Here is a 21,016-nt window from a genome sequence, read left to right as displayed (position 1 = left end):
TATTTGTGGAGTATAGTGTTTATTCTCTTCTCTGACCACTTGGGGAGATTATTTAACCCACTGCAGGTGCCGTTCTGATTGGCATCATTAATTAACACACGTTATTTGGGTCTTAGATAAGCCTTTGATTGGCCAAGAGCAGCATCTCATGAGAGTAGGAACCGTCAGTTCACCATCAGAGCTCTGGGGTGGGAGCGGTTTCTGGCCGTGGCGAGATGCTGACTTCGTGGGCCTGGGTCCAGTCAGACTGCTGGTGGCACCCAGCGTGAGCAGGGGACACGGTTATACATCAGAAAGACCTGTTTGGACAGGTTGTAGAAGAGCAGCGTGTTTTAGAGAAGGGGCTACAGCTGTCACTTCAGAGCGAGAGCAAGAGACTTCGTCCGTTACTCATCAGAGGCGCTTGCCAAATGGGGCGGAAAGAGCTTGGAAAGTTTCCTCAGTCTGTAGAAATGTGATCAGAGAGGTGATGCTTAGGGACTTGAATCTTGGTCCCTTTTCTGTGGCAAACATCATGCCCCGGAGATGGGAATGGCTGACACTTCTCACACGCTCACCGTGTGCCTGTCTCTGTGCCGAGTGTTCGTACTTATTAACTTACTTAATCCTCACCACCGTGTCAAGAGGTGGGTCCACCCTTGCTGCTCCAGTTTTACTGACAAGAAGGCTGTCGAGTGACTTGGGCCCCCCGTCCAACAGTGCCAGAGCCAGATTTCGGCTGCCCGGAGGCCATCTAGCTAGACTCTTAACCGTTTCACAAGGGCTGGTTGGCAGCTAAGCTGATGAACGTTTGCACACACGGGGTAGCCACAGCGAGGCTGGGTTTATTGTGTGTCCTGCACTGTGCTGAGCGTTTTGTACATATAGCTTCATTTCACTCTTTCATCAGCCCCCCATTTCTCAGATGAGAGCACTGAGGCTCAGAAACGTTGCGTGACTTGGAAGATGTGGTGTAGTAAGGTGGGCGTTCACCTCTTAACAGTGTCTCCACTGAGACAGCGGTGAGGAAGCGGAGTGTCTCCGCTGTGACCAGGCCTGAGAGCCGGCCCCAGCCGTCCCCTCAGCAGTCCTGCTGGGAGACGTCACCCCTCCTTCCCTGACAGCTGACTCTGAACTCACCTGCTCTTCCCTCTCAGAGCATGCCAATTACTTTGGTGTGGATGAGAAGTTGGGACCGGTGGCTGTGAGCATCAAGCGGGAGAAGCTGGAGGACCACAAGGACCATGGGCCTCAGTACCAATACAGGATCATCTTCCGGACCCGTGAGGTAGGTCCCATCACTCGCTATTGTTATGTAGATAATCGCCGCTCACGTGTGCCCTTGCTCTGCGTCAAGTTCTGAGGGAAGCACGTCCCCTGCCGCGTCCCGTGTCATCCTCCCAGCAACCTCACGAGCACAGTCCTGTTCGTCCTCCAGTTTACAGAAGGGAACCTGAAGGACATGTCTGAGATCGGTGAGGAAGCGGCCAGGCCAGGAGCAGGATTCTTCCATTTGCAAGAGATTAACTGGTTAGCGTAAGAAATAAAGGGAGAGAGGTAGGGGATTCCCTCAGAACCATGAGGTGCCCTGCAGAGTGGAGGGGCAGGAACTGGGCCAAAGGCGCTGCTGTTGCTGCTGGTGTTCAGAGCCTCCCTGCACTTCTCTTCACTCTGAGTCGAGAATCCCATTGTTCCCGCTCGGTCACAGGTCTTCCTCTTGGTAACAGGTCACCTGTTGCCAGGGAACAAGGCCCGTTGGGGGCACCCTGCTTGATTAGGACTCTTAAGTTATAAGTGACAGAAATCTACATCTAACTGGCTTAAGTCAGAAAGAATTCAGGTAACTGCAGATCCGGGGGTGGGGCTGGCGTCCGCATGGCGGACCCGGGGACTCCCATGACGGTACTGGAGAACTGCTTTATCTCTCTGATCTGCTCAGCTCTACTTTCGACACTGTGAATGCCATTATCTTCTGCCACCAACAAGTTCTCTCCATGTCATGGGAAAATGGAGACTGGCTGCCCAAGACTTCCACATCTTTATACCTTCTTCTCTACAGGGAAGACACTTATCTGCTGAATCTCTGGGAAGGGCTCTGATTGGCTCTGCTTGGATTACATGTCCACACCCTGGGCCAGTCACTGTAATCATGGGTAGCAGAGGAAACTGGCCAGATCTAGGATATACGGTCCACCCAAGATCCTGGGGCAGGGCAGGGCACCATGACTGACAGGTCCATCAGAGCCACCTGGAGGAGGCAGCGGGGTAGTTCCTCAGCAAAAAGAAGGGAGCCAGGCCAGCAAAAACGATGGAGACTTCCAAAAGACCTTTACAGAAAAGGGACCATCATCAGCTGGGCAAGCCCCCCAAAATGGGTCTCCTTCAATCCTGCATTGGCCCAGATGTGGGAGCCCATCAGGCGGCTGCTGCCAGAGACTTTGGGTTTGGGGCCCGGCGAGCCCCGGCCTCATCCAGACTGGCAGACGCTGCACTGAGGGCCCAAGCCCCGCCCCTCGCGAGGACCTTCCCACTCAGGGAGGATGTGATGACACAGAGGCTTTGTGGGCACTGAGAGGAGACAGCCCCAAAACCTCATGCCCCAGATTGCAGGTGGTCAGCGGCCCCACTGCCTCCCCAGCCTCCTCCTCCCCTCCTCACCTTTCTGGCCACGTGAGCACCAGGACAGAATGCGAAGTGACAGCTGACACTGCATCAGACTGTTCTGTGATGTTTGGGGAACTGCTGGGTGAAATGACGATGACAAATACTTAAATAATAATTACTACAATTGTTATCATATTGGAAATCTGCATGACACTGTGTTGGGCATTTTCTATGCCCTCTACATACTCATTTAAAGGTCATGACAATTCTATGATGAAGGCACCATTGTTGTCATTTACAGATGACAAAACAGGCATAGAAAGGTTAAGGGACTTGCTCAAAGCACCCTCCAGTAAGTGGCAGGGTGAGGTGTCAGCCTGCACCCCAGCCGCTGCTTGGCTGCCTCTGGGATTCCACTGACAGTTCAGACCACGTCAGACCCATTCATGAGTTGTGAACGGAAGAGTGCCAGTGTTTTTATGTTGTTACTGTTGTGTTTTAATGAAAATAGAATATGTAGAATGAATTTTTAAAATGCCAGACTGCATTGCACATTCCGAGAGTCATGAGGCTTTGGTGCAGAGATGCTGGGTCAGAGTATCATATTTTGCTGGGGTTCCTCTTTAATAAATTTGAAACTGTCTTAGTGCCATTTCTGGCTTATGCCTGCTTCTGTCCACTTTATACCCCAACACCCACAAAACTAGCCTCCACTCTGCCCCAGGCTGGGCCCAAGGCTCAGTGGCACAGGTCGGGGATTCATGCACCCCGCAAGAGACTCGCTCAGCACCACCCGTGACAGCCCTGTGCTGTGTGCCGAAGGGACAGTAAGTAGTGGATAAAGCAGCAGAAGTGCATGTGTACTGCGTTCCTGTGGGGGAGGCAGACAATACTCAAATGCCTTAGTGAATTATGGGGTGTGGTACATGGTGACAAGGTGGAAAGTCAAGCCAGGAAGAGAGATGTTAAGTGTGAGGGGCGGTGAGATTTTTAGACAGAATGGTCAAGGGAGGTGTCACTGGGAAGGTAAAGACCTGAAGGAGGTGAGGGAGGAGCCATGTGGACACCTGGAAGGAGAGCGTTGCAGACAGAGGGAACAGCCATTCGCCAGTGCAAAGGTCCTGAAGTAGGACTGTGCCAGGCATATTGGAGACCTGATATGGGTCCTGGTTTGGCCATTCAGCAGCTGTGAAACCTTGCGTATGTGGCTGCTTCTCTCAGAGCCTTGGTTTCCCCAGACTGTGGTGTGGGCTTGTGAGATCGCATGTGTAAAGTAGACAGTGCTGGGCCTGGCCCTGGGGAGAGCCCAGTGAAGTTAGCTCTCAGTCTGCTGTGCCCTCGTCACACTGCAGTCAGCCCTGTGAACTTGAGCCCACCATGAGGTTCACACCACAAGCAGCCCTTTCTGTGCCCTCACGCATGCACAGGCCACACCCAGACTTAGCGCGGGGCCAGGTCTGAGGACCTTGTCATCTGGAGTTGGAGATAAGGACAGTGACCAACAAGATCTGCCTGCCCCTTCATAAGGCCCCTCTGTGGCGAGGTAGAGCAGAGGGCTGCGTAGCGTAGCCCAAAAGTAACAACAGTAGTAACAGCAATGATAGCTAACGCTTTTAGCACACATTCCTGCCAGGCTCTGTCCTAGGTGTTTTATATGCATTGGCCTTCAGATCCTCTCAAGAGTCCCATGATGGGGTTTCCATTATTATCCTCATTCTACAGATGAGGGGGTTGAGGCCCAGGGAGAGAATCACTTATTGGGGTGCCCCCGTGGCAGAGCTGAGACGCGGACCCAGGCTTCCTGGCTCCTGCCCATGCTCTTCGCCACTTGCCACATTGGCTGTCGGGTCAGGTTTGAATTCTGGCTCTGGGAACAGACAGTCCTGGGTTCAATCTGGCTCTGCCACTCAGTAGCCCTGTGTCCTTGGGCAGATGGTTTTACTTCCGGTCCCTTAGTATCTTCACCTATGAACAGGCTGTGTGCTGTTCCCCGTCTCCTGAGGTGGCGGGAAGGTTCTCTTGGACTGACGCGTGTGGCAGCACAAGGCTGCAGGGCAGCAAGTGCTCTGAGCGGCGCTGTGATCACACTCTCCCCTGAGGTCAGAGGGCCTCGATGGGGAGCACGGGTGGAGCTGACAGAGTTCTGTCCTTCTGTCCACACACACATCAGGCTCTTACAAACCGAGGTGTGGGGGCCAGAGTGAGGGGCCCCAGGCTGTTTTCCAAGCCAGCTGGCTGGCCCACCCCAGATGGCCACCCCCGGCCGCCAAGCAGACAGTCGAGTGGGCCCACATCTCCTGGCAGATGGGATGTGAGCATTGCCAGCACCAAGCTCCCTGCCGGGGTGGGGACAGACTCGGAGCTGGGCTTTGGCTGCACGCGTATAAATGTTGGGCCCCGGTCCCCACCCCTGAGCCTGGACAGGATGACCTCAGGCCAGGGCTGCCCTTTCTGGCCCACCAGGCCCTGTGGGTTCCATTTAGTCTCTCAAACATGAGTTTTTGACAGATGTTAGTTTTGTTAGGGTTAGAGGTTTGGATTTTCATTTTCTTCTTTATTCAAAAAGTTAACAGTCGCTCATTGCTAAGAATTTAAAGAGTACATAAGTAGGCAGCGTACAAAAGAGAGAGTCTCATATTAAAGTGAAGAAAGCAAGCATAATGATGCATCAGTTGAGACCTCATTTGTGTTCAGTAGGTAGGTACCTCTGATTGTGCATGTATCTGTATAATCTGTATAAGCATACTGTTAAGTTAGGAGGGAAGCAAACTGTAGCTTCCTGTTCAAGGTTAAACTTTTTTTAATTCTTGACTGCGTCCGTGGCTTTGTACAAATACATTTGACATGCGTACACATAATAATGGCTAACACATTGAGCGTTTACCGTATGCCAGCTATAATGCTAAGCACTGTACGTGGATCATGTTATTAAATTCTGATAACCCTTTGAGGCAGGCACTATATTCCCCATTTTATAGATGAGAAACAGGCCCAGAGAAATGAAGTGCCTTGCCCAGGGTCACACAGCTAGAGAAGGGGTAGAGCCAGGATTCAAACTCGGTCAGTCTGACTTAAAAAGTGACCTTCCAGGAAAAGTTCTTACATGGTGCACCCACCACCCAGCACGGAGTAAGGCGGGGACGCATCTGGGCAGGAGAACCACCTGTGCAAATAGGAACGTCCTTGCTTACGTGGCCCTGAGGCCCTTTCACGGCTCACTTGATTGGTTACTCCAGCGAGATGCGTGAGTGTAAAGTTTTCGGTGAGAGATGGGAAGTCATTAGCAGGTTCTGTACAGAACAGAGACATGATCTGACTCAAGCTGCTTCAGGAAGAAGGCTGGGGTGGAGTGACAGCAGGGGCGGGAGCACGGAGACGCTGCTGTCACGGTCCAGGTGGACTATTATATGACAGTGGGCAGAACCAGGTGGGGAGGAGAGGTGGCCACTCGCTGCAGACTGCCAGTGCCCTACTTACTCTGCCCCACGGAGAAGGAAACCTGGGAGCTTTTCAAGTAACGGCTTTTCGTCTAGTCATCAGAGCCAAAACGTGACCATAGGCCACCTGTCTCCAGTGTGGAGGATGAACGAAGATTTCTGGCCCACACTGTCCCTTGGCCCCAGCAGAGGGCGCTGCAGGGCAGTGTCAACAGGACACAAAGACGCTGATTCTGTTGATGCATTGATTGAAACCTACAGCCCCAGGGCCACACAGATTGGCAGGGCAACGCATAAAGTATTGCTTTTCATGACCTATTTCAACACTACCCTGCCTATGATAAGAGAGATTTGTGCTTGTTTATTAACTACCAAGGCTAGAACTGGGAATTCCCAAGCATGAGATCATTCTGTTCCTTCCACGCACGCCTCTTGCCCTGGTCCTGTTTGGCAAGGGCCATGTGCTTAGAGGCGGAGTGATGACATGTTAATTTTGCCTGTGCCCAATCCTGTGTGTGCCCACTGGCTTAAGGGAGTGTGTTTTCCCAGTGCGCACTTACCCTCAGTCGTTAAACCAGAGCCCCTTGGTGCTTGTGACAGTTCCTCAGCGGGGAGTTTTCCCTTGTGCTGCTGCAGACCCTCGGCGCGCCCTCTTCGTGTGGTGTTGGAGCAGCTGTGGCAGCCCCAGGCATGGCAGCACCTGTGGCCAGCAGCACATCAAGCCTGAGCAGTGTCAGTGAGGACACAAAGCGACGGGGGCTCTCAGACAGGGTTGGCGGGTGCAAATTGGTACACTCGGAAGACTGGCCATGCCGTAAAATTAAAGGTTAACATGCCTGGTGATAGAGCAATTTCTCTTTCAGGTATAAACCCAAAAAGAAAATGTGTTCTTGTGCACGAAGAGGTGCTTCTGTGAATGTCCCCAACACACTGTTCATAGCCATCAAACACAGGGGCCATTCCCGTCAGTGGTAGAACAGGTTAAATCCATCATGGTGGAAATGTCAGCCTCTAGCAGCAACATGATCGAATCTCACATCCATAGCGTTCAGAGAAAGAAGCCAGATGGAAAAGAATCTAAACTGCATGAAGCTCACAAACAGGCAGAAATAAGTTAATGGGGTTAGAAATCAGGGGAGGAAGAAGGGGCACAGAAAGGCTTCTAGGGGATGGGACTGTTGTATTTCTGGATCTAGGTGGTGATTACGTAGGTGTTCACTGTCATAATTCCTTTAGCTCTACTTCTATGTGTTGTGTACTCTTCTGTGTGTAGATTATACTTCACAGTCAAAAAAAAAAAAAAAAAAAAAACAAAGAAAATAATGAGCTTTGGAGAAGTCAGGCCTAGGTTGGAATCCTGATTCAGCCACTTAGCTGTGGTGACATTAGATAAGGCTCCTAACGTCTTGGAGCTTCTGTTTTCTCATCTGCAAAATGGGGATAATAAAATCTCCCCTGAACGGATCTATACATATAATTAGGTAACTGCTGTCATACCTGAAATGCGGTGCAGTGAACTAAACTTTTGTAAATGTGACTTGTTATTAAGATATATCAGTTAGAAATTGCTTTGTCTGCAAAGTAACAGGAAACCTGAGAAGCCATTGCTAAAACAATAAGGAGTTATTTTAATTTAATTATCTAACAAGAAGTCTGGAGTCAGGCCACTGCTGGGATTGATATCTCTCTGAGTTTTTCGTGTGTCTTTCCTCATGATCACAAGATGGCTGCCACAGCTCCAAACATCACACCAATGTCCTTCGCAAGAAGAAATGGACAAGTGGAAAGGGGCTGTCCTTTTATCAGGGAGGACTCTACCCCACAAGTTCTCCCCAAGCTGAATTCCCCTCACGGCTCATTGCCCGAAAGCAGTCATGTGGCCAGCTGTGGGAAAACTTGGGCAGCAGCATGTAGGCCAGGGGAGCAGGATGGCTGCGATTGGCTTGACTAAAGGTCTTCAGCCCGGTTACACATCAGAGTCACCGGAGTGGTATTAAAAGAGTGTGTGTGCGTGTGCGTGTATAAGTACACACACAAGTCTACGTATACCTAAATGTATACGTACACGTGTACCTGGGCCCTACCACCGACCAGCTGAGTCACAACCGCTTGTCGTGGTTTTGTCAGGAAACTGGGTCGAAAGCAGGTGCCACGGTTCAAGATCCAGGATGGTACTGGTACCCAGGGCAGGCAGGTATTTTACCCAGAGCTTATGATAATGTGTTTACATTTAATAATGCTATAATAACGAGAGTGTTTATTCAAGTGCCCACCTCGTGCAGCCTGTTTTATTCGTTATACTTCTTACTCCCTGACATAATCCATCTCCCCCAGGAAGGTCAGCTCCACAAGGCAGGGGTCTTTGTTTTGTTCCCGGCACTGAGTCAATGTCTATTAAAACAAATGAATGTATGTTCCTTGCACTGTCTCGTTTGGTCCTCCCAGTGCCCCTTCAGGGTTACGATACTATCACTGTACCTGTCTCACAAAAGAGGATGTCGAGGCTCAGAGATAGGAAGTCGCTTGGTCAACATCATACAGCCAAGAGGCAGCAAGTTCAAGTCCCGGTCCAGACTCAGGGCTTTCTGGCCCTAGAGCCCAAGCTGCTGACTGTCATGCATGTCACTTTGAGAGTAGGACACCTTCATGCTCTAATCCCTTCTCGGGTCCCAAAAGCCTTCTGACCGTCTCTTGTCTCCCTGGAACAGCTCATCACCTTGCGGGGCTCTATCCTGGAGGATGCCACGCCCACAGCCACGAAGCACGGGACAGGGCGGGGCCTGCCCCTGAAGGATGCCCTGGAGTACGTCATTCCTGAGCTCAACATCCACTGCCTTCGGCTGGCTCTCAGCACTCCCAAGGTGACGGAGCAGCTACTGAAGCTCGACGAGCAAGGGGTGAGCTGGGGCCGGGGCCAGAGCCACCGGGGCACAGTGGCTCCGCTCCTGGGACCTCTTTCTGTGTTTGTCACTTTCTTTTTATTAAGTAAAAGGAGTGATCTGTTACCTAATTCCAGGGGTGCCAAGGGCCAGAATGTGACTGGGTCTCAGGAAAGAAATAGTCTAGGGATAAGATGACCACCAGGTTCGTGTGTGTGTGTGTGTGTGTGTGCGCGTGTGCGCGTGTGCGCGTGCGTATGTACATATGTGCACAGTCCTGTCTCCTCCCCTCTCTGCACACTGGCCTCCGTCGGCTACAGAGTTGCTACTAGAATTGTAGCCACAGACCGAGCCCCACTGGCTGACTCGCATTCCCAAGAGAACCTCTGACTGCCCCACACTTAGGTCAGGTGTCTTTCCCTAGTCCAGTCACCAGTGACCAGAGGAATCAGGGCTACATCTAACAAACATAGTTACTGGGGACCCACCCCCTAAAAACAGTGTCAATTCTACTGAGCCCTTCAGAATTTCCCTTCGCAGAGCCTTAGCCACTTTCAGTTCACCGACACTGGGAAGCCGGCCGAGGCAAACAGTCTCTCTCACTCGCGAGAGCAGCATCGCTCTCTGCCAAGACGATGAGAATAGGCAGCATGGGCACCTTGTCATGCGCCTCTGGAATGGGAGGGAGGTAGAGGGACAACTGGGACATGCCCCCAAGCCTTTTTCCTTCCTCTCTGGCTCTGGTGCTGAATTCTCCTGTGACCCCAGCAGCTCCCCGGGCTCAGCGCCTGAGAAAGCCCTGTTTGTTCTGTTCCCTCTGACATCTGTGCCTGGCCTGCCTCCATTAAGCCGCTCTCGCTTCTGCAGCTCTGCCGGAAACACAAAGTGGGGATCCTCTACTGCAAGGCTGGCCAGAGCTCGGAGGAGGAGATGTACAACAACGAGGAGGCCGGCCCCGCCTTCGACGAGTTCCTCTCCCTGATCGGGGAGAAGGTCTGCCTGAAGGGCTTCACCAAGTACGCCGCCCAGCTGGACGTCAAGAGTAAGTGGCAGCCGCGGCCTGGTGGGGGAGCCGGTTAGATCAGCCACCTCCATACGCCCACCCAGTGGCAAAGTCGAAAGGCCTGGAGATGCCAGGGAGAGGACTGGGGCCGCGCGAGCTCTGGGACCCCGCCGGTGGGAGTGCTGTGAGCACAGCCACTTGGGCAGGTTTCGTTTAAGTCTGAAGAGTCACCGACTCTGTGTCCCAGCAACGGCACTGCTGCACGTGTCCTCCGAGGACGCGTGCATGTGCACGCCGGGCAGTGTCCTGCATGCTCACAGCTGCAGGCACCGGTGGCGCCCAGCGTGCGGGGGTGGGCTTGTGGCATATCTGTGCAGGGTTACGGTGCTGTCACTGGACCTGTCTCACAGAAGGGCATGCTGAGGCTCAGCAGTAGGAGGTCACTTGGTCAAGATCACGTACTGGGACATATGTCACTGTCATTGTATGACAGCGACAATGACAAACTGGGGCCACAGGCATCAGCCTAGATGAGAGCCACATACTTTGTGTTGTACACGGCCAGCGGGTCTCAGAACAAGTCTGAATGACGCCTTCTGCAAGCACACAACAGTGTATTGTTTGGAGGTTTGTTCTTATCATAAAACTAAAGAAACCGAGGCAGTGGCCGACACGATGTGCAGGGGTGTGGCTGCCTCTCCAGAGAGAGGACGGGTGTCACTGGAAAGTGGTTCCTGCAGAGCATCGGCAGTGGGCTATTGCCAAAGGCAGGTGACGTGCACAACATACGTTAGAGCGTTCCCTGTGCATATATGTGCACGTACGTACGTAGATTTTGAATGATGTATGAGATCGAAATGTTTCATGATAAGTAGATTGCGAGATAGAGATAGGTGACGTTGTGAACTGGTGTCATGGCTCCCTGGGGAAGGCATTGCCCATTGGCCTTGGGGGTGGGCCGTCATCAGGTCAGTTTTCAGGCTGAGTCGGAAAGCCCGAGATGGGGCCCTGACTTGCTCGCTCACTCTTGCCTTGCCTCGCCAAGCCTCAGTTTCCTCATCTGGAAAACAAAAGTCCAGATGAGGAGACCAAACTTAGGGGTGAATCAGGAATTGAGCAGGCGCAGGCAGCTGTCGTCATCCTCGCCCTCAGCTCCTCCGGTGAAGGAGGTGGTAGGAGGAATAGCATCTTATTGCGCCAGCTGCTAGTTTTGGGGTCTTGGACAAATAGTTTTGCTTCTCTGCCTCAGTTCCCTTATCTGTAAAATTACGGTAATAATTGCGCTTACCTCTGGAGTTGAACCTAGCATACTGGGCCCTCACTCTGCGCCAGGCACTGGACCTGTCCAGCCTCCCGGTGCTCCGCCCACAGTGTGCCGACGGGCACAGGCCTCTCACTGCTGCCTGGCAGCAGGCATGAGCGGTAGTGGTGTGGTTTTGTTGGTGAGCCACCAGAGGGGCTGTACACTCAGAAGAGATAGACTTGCTGTCCCCCTTCTCAGACAGATGCCTGCTCCCAAGGCTCAGCATCTGCCACTAAGTGATGGCCGTGAGCTTGCCTCCTCGCTGGCTTGCCGTGAGGATCAGATGCCCAGCACAGTGCCATAGAGAGAATTAGCTCTCAGATAGTCATCGGTTGCTGCCACTCATTGCAAGTGTGACTTTAGGCACATCACTCCCTCCCTGTGCTTCAGTTTCCCCCTCTGAGACATGGAGTAATTAGAGATAACCAGTATCCTGACCATCGATTATCATTCTCTGCTTTTCTTTGTGGTTTTGCTACCTGTGTGTGCACGTCTATGGAATATAATTTGTTTTGCCTGCTTTTGAATGTAATATGAATGCAGCCGTACGGTATCTGCTCCTTTGTGTCTGGTGCCTTTCATTCAACATTATATTCAGGGATTTACTCATGTGGTGGTTGTGACTCATTCCTTGTCGTACGTGTGTATTTGTCCACAGTACGAATATACCTGTTAGTTTATTTGTTCTTTTGACCAACAGTTGAAGACGCTCGTACCCATATTCCAAGACATGGGTGTGCGATCGTTTAGACTGTGATCCTAAGAGAGGAGGTGCAGGGTCACCCATTAAACCTAGCCTCAGCTTCAGTGGATACTGCTGAAAAATTTTTTCAAGTGGTTGTACCAATTTACATACCTAACCAGCCACATAAAGGGTTCCAGTTGCTCCACGTCCTCACCAGCCCTTGGTACTGTCAGAATTTTAAATTGTTTCCAGTCTGGTGGGTGTGTAATGTAAGGTTTCCTTTTTATCTAAATGTATTTAATTTTCAAGAGTGGAGTTCAGTGAAAACATCAAGTTAAAAACTGACACAGATGGTATGTGGGATATGGCAGAAGCACAGAGGTTTTGGAAACGTGGTACTAACTGTTGTTTCTTTTCAGCGGACTCCACAGGAACCCATTCCCTCTACACGACGTACCAGGACTATGAGATCATGTTCCACGTCTCCACCCTGCTCCCTTACACCCCCAACAACAGGCAGCAGGTCAGTAGGGGCCAGGGCGGGGGGCACATGATTTCCATCAGACACACAGCTGAACCCCAGGCACCTGCCCTCCCCACAACTGTTAGCTGGCTGCCTGCCCGGCATTGGCTGTCCTGGTGCTGTCCTGTGCAGCAGATGGAGGCCATTGGCCTTGGGGACCCTCTGCACCACAGTCACGTTCTCTGGGTCAGGTGTCATTTGATGTCAATTTTTTCTTAGTTGTTCCTTGGCCACCCTGCTTGCCTCTGACTACCCCGGCTCTCCTCAGGGATCTCTTGAGTCATCAGGGAACCTATAAAAAAAAGAAAAGAATGAATCTATCAACATTACTTCAACTGCAAATGACAGAAACGCAAATCAAACTGGCATAAGCAAAAAGCGAGATTTATTGGGCTGTATAACTTTCAGGTGCTGGGAGAGGGCTGGCTTTAGGTGTGGCTGGATCCAGGGCCTCAGACGGTGTTAGGAATCCTATTTCTCACCTCTTCTTTTCTTCATAGTGACCTCATTAATAGGTCTTCCCAAGTAGTGGCAAAGGTGCCCCCTAGCCGCCCTCATGTCACACTCTCCCAGTGCAGTCACCCCAGGGGAAAGAGCGCTGTGTCTCCCAGCTCTTCCAGAAATGTTTCAGGGCTGAATCTCATTGGGCCATTCACTTGCCAGTCCCTGGGCGTGGGGTGAGGATGGAATGGGCCGATTGGCCAAGCCTGAAGCACCTGCCCACCCCTAGACAGAGTGGGCGGGGTCACGGAAGTGCATTCCCAGAGGGGATGGATATGGCTGACCGAGGAAGGAAGAGGCGCTGGGTGGCAACAACAGCTAACGCCCACTGCCAGGGGGCCCCCCCCGGACATGCCATGCAGACGTGGTCCGAGAAACCCCACAGACTCCTCAGGGTTTAGGAAGTGTATATTTTTTCTGTTGGTACAGGTGATATCGTAGATTTTATAGGCCAAAAAGGGTCAAGTATCACTGATTTCATAAGGTTAACCATTGGCACGCGGAAAGAGCGTTGGCCTCAGAGTGGGACCTGAGTCTGAGTTTTTATGTTGCTTCTTCCTAGCTGTGCGAACTGGCCTCTCCGAGCCTTGGGTCTCTGCTCTGTGAAATAGGTGGAATGATAGCGCCCAGTGACCTTTCCCAGGGTCACTGGGAAAGGTCCTTGCACTTCTGCATGAAATCAGAGCACGAGGCAGGGTCCGACTGGAGGGCCGCGGAAGTCAGAGCTGTTCCTGGGTGTTTGGGAGGTGTGCTGGGGGAAAGCTTGGGTTGTAGAATCAGGCAGAAACGGGTTCAAATTCTGGGTCTTTCCCTCCATGATTCCATAACCCAGGACAAGTCGTTTGACCGCTGTGAGCCTGCGTTTTTTCATGAGTAAAAGGGTGTGGGACGAGTTAATGGTTCATAGGGTTGTCGTGAAGATTCAAAAAAATCGTGACTTTAAGATGTGGGTGTAAAGTGCTGGTGTAAAGTCAGTGGCCATTTTTATCTAGCAATTTCATTTAATCGCATTTAAAACACACTGAAGAACTAACGATATAATAGTGTGAGCTGTGCTGCCGAGCGTGTCTGGTTCTCTGTGGGCCACCTCGCGTGGAACTGACTGCACGTGGCTCCCGTCTGGATTCCTGAGAGTTATGTGAGGGCCAGACAGTGTAAATAAGAACAGTGTAATTTCAGCAAATAAGTAAAATGCCATGACTACATCATTGCCTGTGAAGATACCATGGTTTCCCTCAGACTATGATAAGCAAGGGAGAGAGGACAGGGCACCCGGAGGCCAATATGAAGCCTCACCTGCCCCCGTCTGCTCGACTCTGGTGGCCCGGGGAAGGGGTGGTGGCCCGGGATTGGCCCCATGGCTGTCCCCAGTGCGCCTCTGCTCCGGCCAGCCGTGAGCGTGGCTTTGAGCAAGCCGAAGGCCGTCAGCTCGTGCTGCCCCCTGTAGATGTTCATTGAGCACCTGCTCTGTCCCAGTCACCGCTCTCAACACTGACAATATAGCAGTGACCAGCAAGCAGAACACAAAATTCTGTTCTCCTGGAGCTGACACATTAGTGAGAAGAGGCATGAGAAACGAAAGGAAGAGGGGAAAGCTGTCATGTGCTGAGTGTCGATACGTACGTCATGGGGGCAGAAGAGCAGAGGTGGGAGGTTTGAGGGGTGAGATCTTGGATAATACAGTCAGCAAAGGCCTCCATGGGAGGGTGACATTTCAGTCAAGACCTGAAGGAGGGCGGGAGGGAGCTGTGTGGGGATCTGCAGGAAGACCGTTCCAGGCAGAGGGAACAGCCAGTGCGGAGGCCCCGAGGAGGAAGTGTTTCCGGCGAGTTTGAGGAACGGCAGGAGGGCAGTGCAGCTGGAGCAGTGTGAGCAAGAGGACTCGTAGGCGGAGATGTCAGAGAGGTGACAGGGCCGGTCGTGTGGATTTCCCTGGGCCATGTGGGGACTTTGTCCTTTACCCTGAGTGAGACGGAGCCACAGGACTCTGAGCACGGAGGGAGGTAATCTCTCTCAGGTGTCCATGGCTCCCTCTGGCTGCAGCTGGGGGCCAGCCCGTGGGAACAGGGAGACAGTGAAGAGACTGCTGTGATGGTCCAGGCACGACCCGTGAGCCAGGCTGACCTATAACCCTCTCCCTGTCTGTTTCCCATGTACCAGCTGCTAAGGAAGAGGCACATCGGAAATGACATTGTGACGATCATCTTCCAGGAGCCAGGGGCGCTGCCTTTCACCCCCAAGAACATTCGCTCACACTTTCAGCACGTCTTCATCATTGTCCGAGCTCACAACCCCTGCACCGATAATGTCTGCTACAGGTACGCACCTCCACACGTGGCTCCAGGAAGCCACATGGGGGACCACCCCACCCCGCCCCCTACGCCCACACAGGAAATCCCACAAGCTGTTCGCGGCATCCAGGCAGCATGTGGATTCAGACCAGAAGCGGACAGCTGGCCCAGGTGGGCGGCCTCCTGTGCTTCTCGCTTGTGCTTCTTGCTTGTGCTTCAGTAGGGGAGCTCTGTCCTCACATCCCACACCTTCTAAGAGAGTGATTCTCAACCAGAAAGGGGCACCGTGCCCCAGTTTTGACAAGGAAGCCATCAGGGATTTGTATTTTCCAGGAATCTTTCAGTTACAAGTGACGGAAAATCCGCCTCAATCTGGCTTAAGACAAAAAGGCAAATTGCACATGCTGGCTGTCACAAACGACACGTTCAGGCCTGGCTGGATCTGCCTCACTTTCTTGTGTGTTGCTTTATTTGCTGGCCTCTGAGCGTAACATCCTCCCAGCTACAAATCCAGCAGAATGAGAGCTTGCTTTTCCCAGAAAAAGAGCCCCAGAAGTGAGACTTGCTGCCCTGGCTGGAGGTCAGGTGCCTATCCCAGAGCAAAACCACCAGCCACAGCTGGGCAGTGGGTATATGGACTGAGAATCACAGGAGCAGTGGCCCAAAGGGAAATCGGAAGATGGGAGGATGGAGGCGGGACAGGCAGCCCCCAACCCCACTCCGCAGGAAGTATTGCTGAGGGTTTTAGTTCACAGATCAACAAGCAACACAGGCTTCAAACTCATTCAGTAGCCTCCCCAAGCACCATTGTCACCTGGTGCCCAAAGGCCACATGGGAAGCTCTCTGTGTGTGGGGCGAGGATAGAACTGTGGTCCTTGAAAATCAGCCGATCAATAGCACTTGACCCTGGGGCGGCACTGCACACGGGGGGAATGGGCCAGAGAGGTTTTTTTTTTGTCTTTCGAAAACAGTTTGAAATTCAAAAGTGAAAAAAAGACCCAAGTTTCCTTTCGTCCCACCTCTGACCCCCTGACAGCCCAGCCGCCCTCTAGAGGCAACTCCTGGGAGCAGTGTCCCATGCATTCTGATATTTTGTGCTCATGCATGCAGATACTTAAAAGTATTCCTTTTCTACCTTTTCAGTACAGATGGTAGCATACCACACACACACTGTCCTGCAGCCTGTATTTTTTCACTCAACAGCCCTTGAGATCTTTCCAAACCAGTACCTAAAATGCTTGCTCGTTCCTTCTGACTGTGTCATATTCCATCACGTGGATACCTAGAAACTTCCCCCGTCCCCTGTCAGTGAACAGTTGGGTTGTTTGCTGTCCCCTGCTATTACAGTTCACCCTGCAGTGAATAACCTGGTTATACTCGAATTGCACCCGTGTCCAGGAACAGCCGAGATAGATAAATTCCTAAAAACAGGTATTAAGTCAAGAGGATCTGTGCTTAAGTGCACTGGTAGCCTTAGCGAAATTGCCGGAATCTGCCAGTTTCTTCTCTTAGCCAGGTGCGTGAGAGCAGGGAACGGATTCCAACGTGGGGTGCTTGCTGCCGCGGACCACCGTGCTGGACGTGCTGCCCGAGACAGGGGGCGGGGCCCCCTCACCGTCCCTCCCACCCTCACCCGCTTATTCTTAGGATAGTCAGCAACAGCTGCCGGTGCCTAGGCCTGTGTGGCTTGAGGTCATTTAGTCCCGTGTTCCTTGGCAGCTGAAAGGTCGCCCTGGCAAGCGAAGGCAGAGTCGTTCATGTGTGTAGAGGAGGAGGAGGCATCTCTCCCGGCACGGCGGAAGCGGGCTGAGCTGGGTCGGTGGGCCCTTCTCCCCTTCCTCACCCCGAGCTCCCCTCTCCGACCTGAGTCGCCAAGGGCGCCTGCGGCCGACCTCCTGCCTTTCCAGACCAGGCTTTGCGTGGTCTCAGGATTTCTTTTCTCTGATGTACAGACCCTTCTTGTTTTTTACAGTCTAATTTGAAATATTTTTATTATGCAGTATTTTCAACATTCTGAAAAGTACAGAAAATAATACAACAGACACCCGTGTGCCTACCACCAGATTTAACAGATGTTAACATTTAGCCATATTTGCTTCAGCTCTCTTTCTTTTCTTTATTTTTTAAAAGAGAAAGTGTTAGAGATACAACCAAAGCTGCCCCCTGCCGCACGCTCCCCCTCCTGCCCCACCGGCAGCTCCTCTCTGGGCGGACCGTACCCTGTCCCTGCCGTGTTCCCAAACACACTCTGTCAGAGCACTCATCAAACTGAAAATGGCTTACCAGTGTGGCTCTCGCCTCCCTCGAAGGGAAGGCCATGTCATATTTACCTTCATATATCTGTCATGGCATGGTGCTTGCCATATACAGAAACATTTTTGCTGGCTAGACAGATACCTGCCCCAGATGCCGTGGACACAGAGAAAATGATTGTTAAAAAATTGTGAGTTTTCTAGAAACACTTATTCAGCTGCAGTGCGCAGACGACCTGGTGGTCACATCATCCCCTTGTTGGGTGACGAGTTGCTGTTTTTTTCCTCTTTCAAGTGTGCTGTTTCTGAGTGGTACCCTGGCACCCTTGTAGCCTGTGGGCTGTGAAAACCCAGTACCTCCTGCTAGGGAAGTGAGGGACCAGCTGTTCTGATTGTCTAGAAACCTTCAGAAGCTTACAATTTTATGATTCTTAAAATCATGGATCAAGACAGTGGGAAAAGCCAAAATATGTCACTATAAGCAGCCAGGTGCTGAACGAAGAAGCTGCAAAGCTGTTCGTGTCTGTAAAGCACAGTCTGAGTGCACCACTAATTAGAGCAGAGAGGCTGGTGAGGTCATCTCATCCATCGCCCTGCCTGGGGACAAGGCCACGCCAACAAGGTTTCCTACAAAACAAGGTTTCCTGTGTAACCTTTGAAGAACATTTCCAGAACTGGGAAATGCCTGTTTCTTTCAAAACTACACACATTGTATGTTGGTAGAAATCTCTTCTTGGTCTGTTCAAGATTAAGTCTTTGTTTTAAATTACTTTAATCAGTATTGAGCACTCGTGCTGGGGAACCAGCTAATGCCAGGGTGGCAGCTACCTTCACGGCACTCCTGGGACACGGAAGTGGAGAGCAGGGGGTCTGGCATGATCGCTGGGGTCACGCAGGAGCTCCCCCAATGGTCTCCTGCAAGGATTCGGTCCCTTTCAGGCTTTGCTTCGCAGGGTAGCCACAGCGATCCTTGCAGATTGTCAGTCTGGTCGTCACTCTTTGCTAGTGCCTGCATCCATCAGGGACCCCTCAGGTCTTAACTGAATGACTGCTTATAGGTGTGGTTGAGTTAAGGGAACTGATGGATGCAAGGAAGTGAGGCATCCAGGGCCAGCAGCCACCGGGAGCCATCACCCCATCCCCTCAGCTCGATTAGGTCAGAGGGGCATGGGAGAAGTTTCTAGAAGCTAGGGAGAGCTATGGCTCTGGGAGAGGGGCCACCCGAAAGGAGCTGTGGCTGTGAGTAAAGGACCAGGGACCAAAGCCACTGCCACTGTCCCAGCCCAGCAGAGGGGCAGCAAAGAGAAATAAATACTCCGCCCTCTTTCCTCTCACCTTCCCATCACCTCCCTGCGTCTGTTGGTGACCTCAGCGGGAAGCCAGGGGCACAGGAACATAGGTGAAGGTGACACAGTCCATAGAAGTCCTCTTTCCGGGGCACGGAGGGCAGAGAAAGGCAGGGGCTGGGCCTGGGGGCATAGACAGCGACTAGCCGACCCTCATGGTTCAGTGGTCGTTAGCACGCGTGACCAGGGTGAAAGTGCTGACACATTCTCGAGGCCCTGTGGCCTGGCCCCTGGTGACCTCATAGGCCTCCTGTCCTTTGCTGTCTGAGCACCCGGCCTCATCTCCCCTTGTGCTCTTCCCCAGTTGGGCCTTGCACGTGTTGCACCCACTGCCTGCAGCACCCTCCCCTCAGCTCTTCCTCGGGCTCCTGCTCAGCCTCAGATGCAGCTTAATCACCACTCCTCCAGATTCCCCCTGTTCAGATCAGGTCCTCCCGTTGTTCTGCCTTACCCCATGCCCTTTTTTGTCTTTATAAGTTAGCTCGTGAGTGTGCGTTTAGTGTGTTTCTCCTCCTAGATTCAAAGCTCAGGAGGGCAGGGACCACCATATCCTCAGTGCCCAAGGGAGAAGGCATCCCAGAAATGGTTGGCAGATGAATGTCTCACTGTCTACTGTGTCAGGTTGGAGAGAGGGTTTGGGAGTCAAAACCTGAACAAGCCTTACATGGTGTTTGGGGTTCATGGAATATGTTTTAATCAAGAATCTCATTATTTAAAAATTTTTCTTACAGTAGAAAGAGAAACAATAGGAAGTCTCTCCTAACACCGTACTCACGAGCTGAGGTTTTTATAGAGGCTGAACACAATACTCTTTGAGAAAAACTTAGAGAACGTATTGCTCACTCATTTACAACAGTTGTACCATTTTTTAATTGTCCTTATGTAAAACAGCATAATTCACAGTGACTCTGTAGCCCCTTGAGTGTGTTTCAGTAGGAGTTGTTTCCCCTGGCCCTGGGTGACCACTCTGGCAGGTGCCGCGGCCAATTTGATCACTAGGACTTCACGTCCGAGATACTCATCAAACCTCCAAACTTGACCTATCAGCAGATCTTCTCCCGCATGGAAGCTCCGGGCCGCTTCCTGCTGGAAGCCTGGGTGGACACGGAGCCGCCTCTCCATTCCACCCCCTCCCCGCCCTGCTAGCCCCAGTGCCTTGCCTGGGTTGGAGCAAGAGGCAGAGAAGTATCACGGGGGCCGACTGCAGCTGGCTGCGTGCTTTCTGGGCTCTTCAGGGGCTCCCTGGCCATTCTGATCTCCCAGGCAGGAGGCACACCCCAGTCTCCTCCTGACTGTAAGGGTCACCTAGGAGGCCCTGACCTGGGGAAGCAGGGCAGAGAAAAGGGGGCTCACTGCCCAGAGTTCTTCAAAGATTTCCTCCCTCTCTCTGTAGTTGGCATGGTGGATGAGGAGTTCGGGAGTTTGGGGAACGGGTTTTAGATCATTTCCTTTTCACATTCTCACTCAGCGGCTGTCTGATTTCTGTCATAGTGGCATCTCGGTCAAAACTAAAGTAGGAAGGGCCCCGTGCTAATTTCCTGTCACAATGAATTTTTAAAATGACCTTTGTCGAGATGATTTACAAAGTGTATTAAGCAGTGTTACCCACGTAGTTGAAAGAAACAGATCCCATACACATCCCCTGTCAGGCAGGGGTTCTGCAGTAATGCTGCTTAACAAGGCACCCCAAAACTCACTAGCTCACAGCATTAGCATTTACTTCTGGCTCACATTGCTGCAGATCAGCCAAGGTCTGGCTGGCCTTGGCTCCAGGCCACTGGGGAGGTCCCAGTCTATGCTAGGTGTCCCTCACCCTTCAGGGACCAGGAGAGCACCCAGGGCATGTTCTTCTCATGGAAGAGCACAGGAGGCAAGCCCAGCCCCTAGCCCTCACTTTGCATGTCTTTGCTTGAAAACCATTGGCCATATCAAGTCACGTGCCCAGGCCCAGGGGCAATACAGTAGGGCCAGACCTCCCCACAAAGGAGGAGAGAGAGGAGTGACTTTTTGCCAAACTATAATCGACCATGCAGTCGTCCCTCCATCTCCGATGGGCACTGATTCTAGGAATGCCCCTCCACCCCACCCCGGATACCACAATCTGAGGATGCTCAAGTCCCTTACATAAAATGGCATAGTATTTGCACATAACCTACGCAAACCCAGTATACTTTAAATCATCTCTAGATTACTGGTAACACTGAATACAACA

General features: G+C 52.0%; 1 protein-coding gene across 4 annotated transcripts in view; it reads left to right on the top strand.

Moving 5' to 3' along the window:
* Positions 1 to 21,016, top strand: part of SIPA1L3 (signal induced proliferation associated 1 like 3) — a 217,450-nt gene that overhangs the window by 130,696 nt on the left and 65,738 nt on the right. For all 4 annotated transcript variants that reach the window (XM_039855054.1, XM_039855069.1, XM_039855062.1 and 1 more), the window contains 5 exons: positions 1,137 to 1,267; positions 8,729 to 8,917; positions 9,767 to 9,941; positions 12,310 to 12,413; positions 15,075 to 15,232. In XM_039855054.1, coding sequence (XP_039710988.1) covers positions 1,137 to 1,267; positions 8,729 to 8,917; positions 9,767 to 9,941; positions 12,310 to 12,413; positions 15,075 to 15,232 — 757 coding nt within the window. The remainder of the gene's footprint in view (positions 1 to 1,136; positions 1,268 to 8,728; positions 8,918 to 9,766; positions 9,942 to 12,309; positions 12,414 to 15,074; positions 15,233 to 21,016) is intronic.

This window comes from Pteropus medius, unplaced genomic scaffold, assembly GCF_902729225.1.
Source record: "Pteropus medius unplaced genomic scaffold, Ma_sr-lr_union100, whole genome shotgun sequence".
Taxonomy (NCBI): Eukaryota; Metazoa; Chordata; class Mammalia; order Chiroptera; family Pteropodidae; genus Pteropus; species Pteropus medius.
The sequence above is the reverse complement of the archived record's forward strand: the minus strand, read 5'-3'. Positions and strand labels throughout refer to the sequence as shown.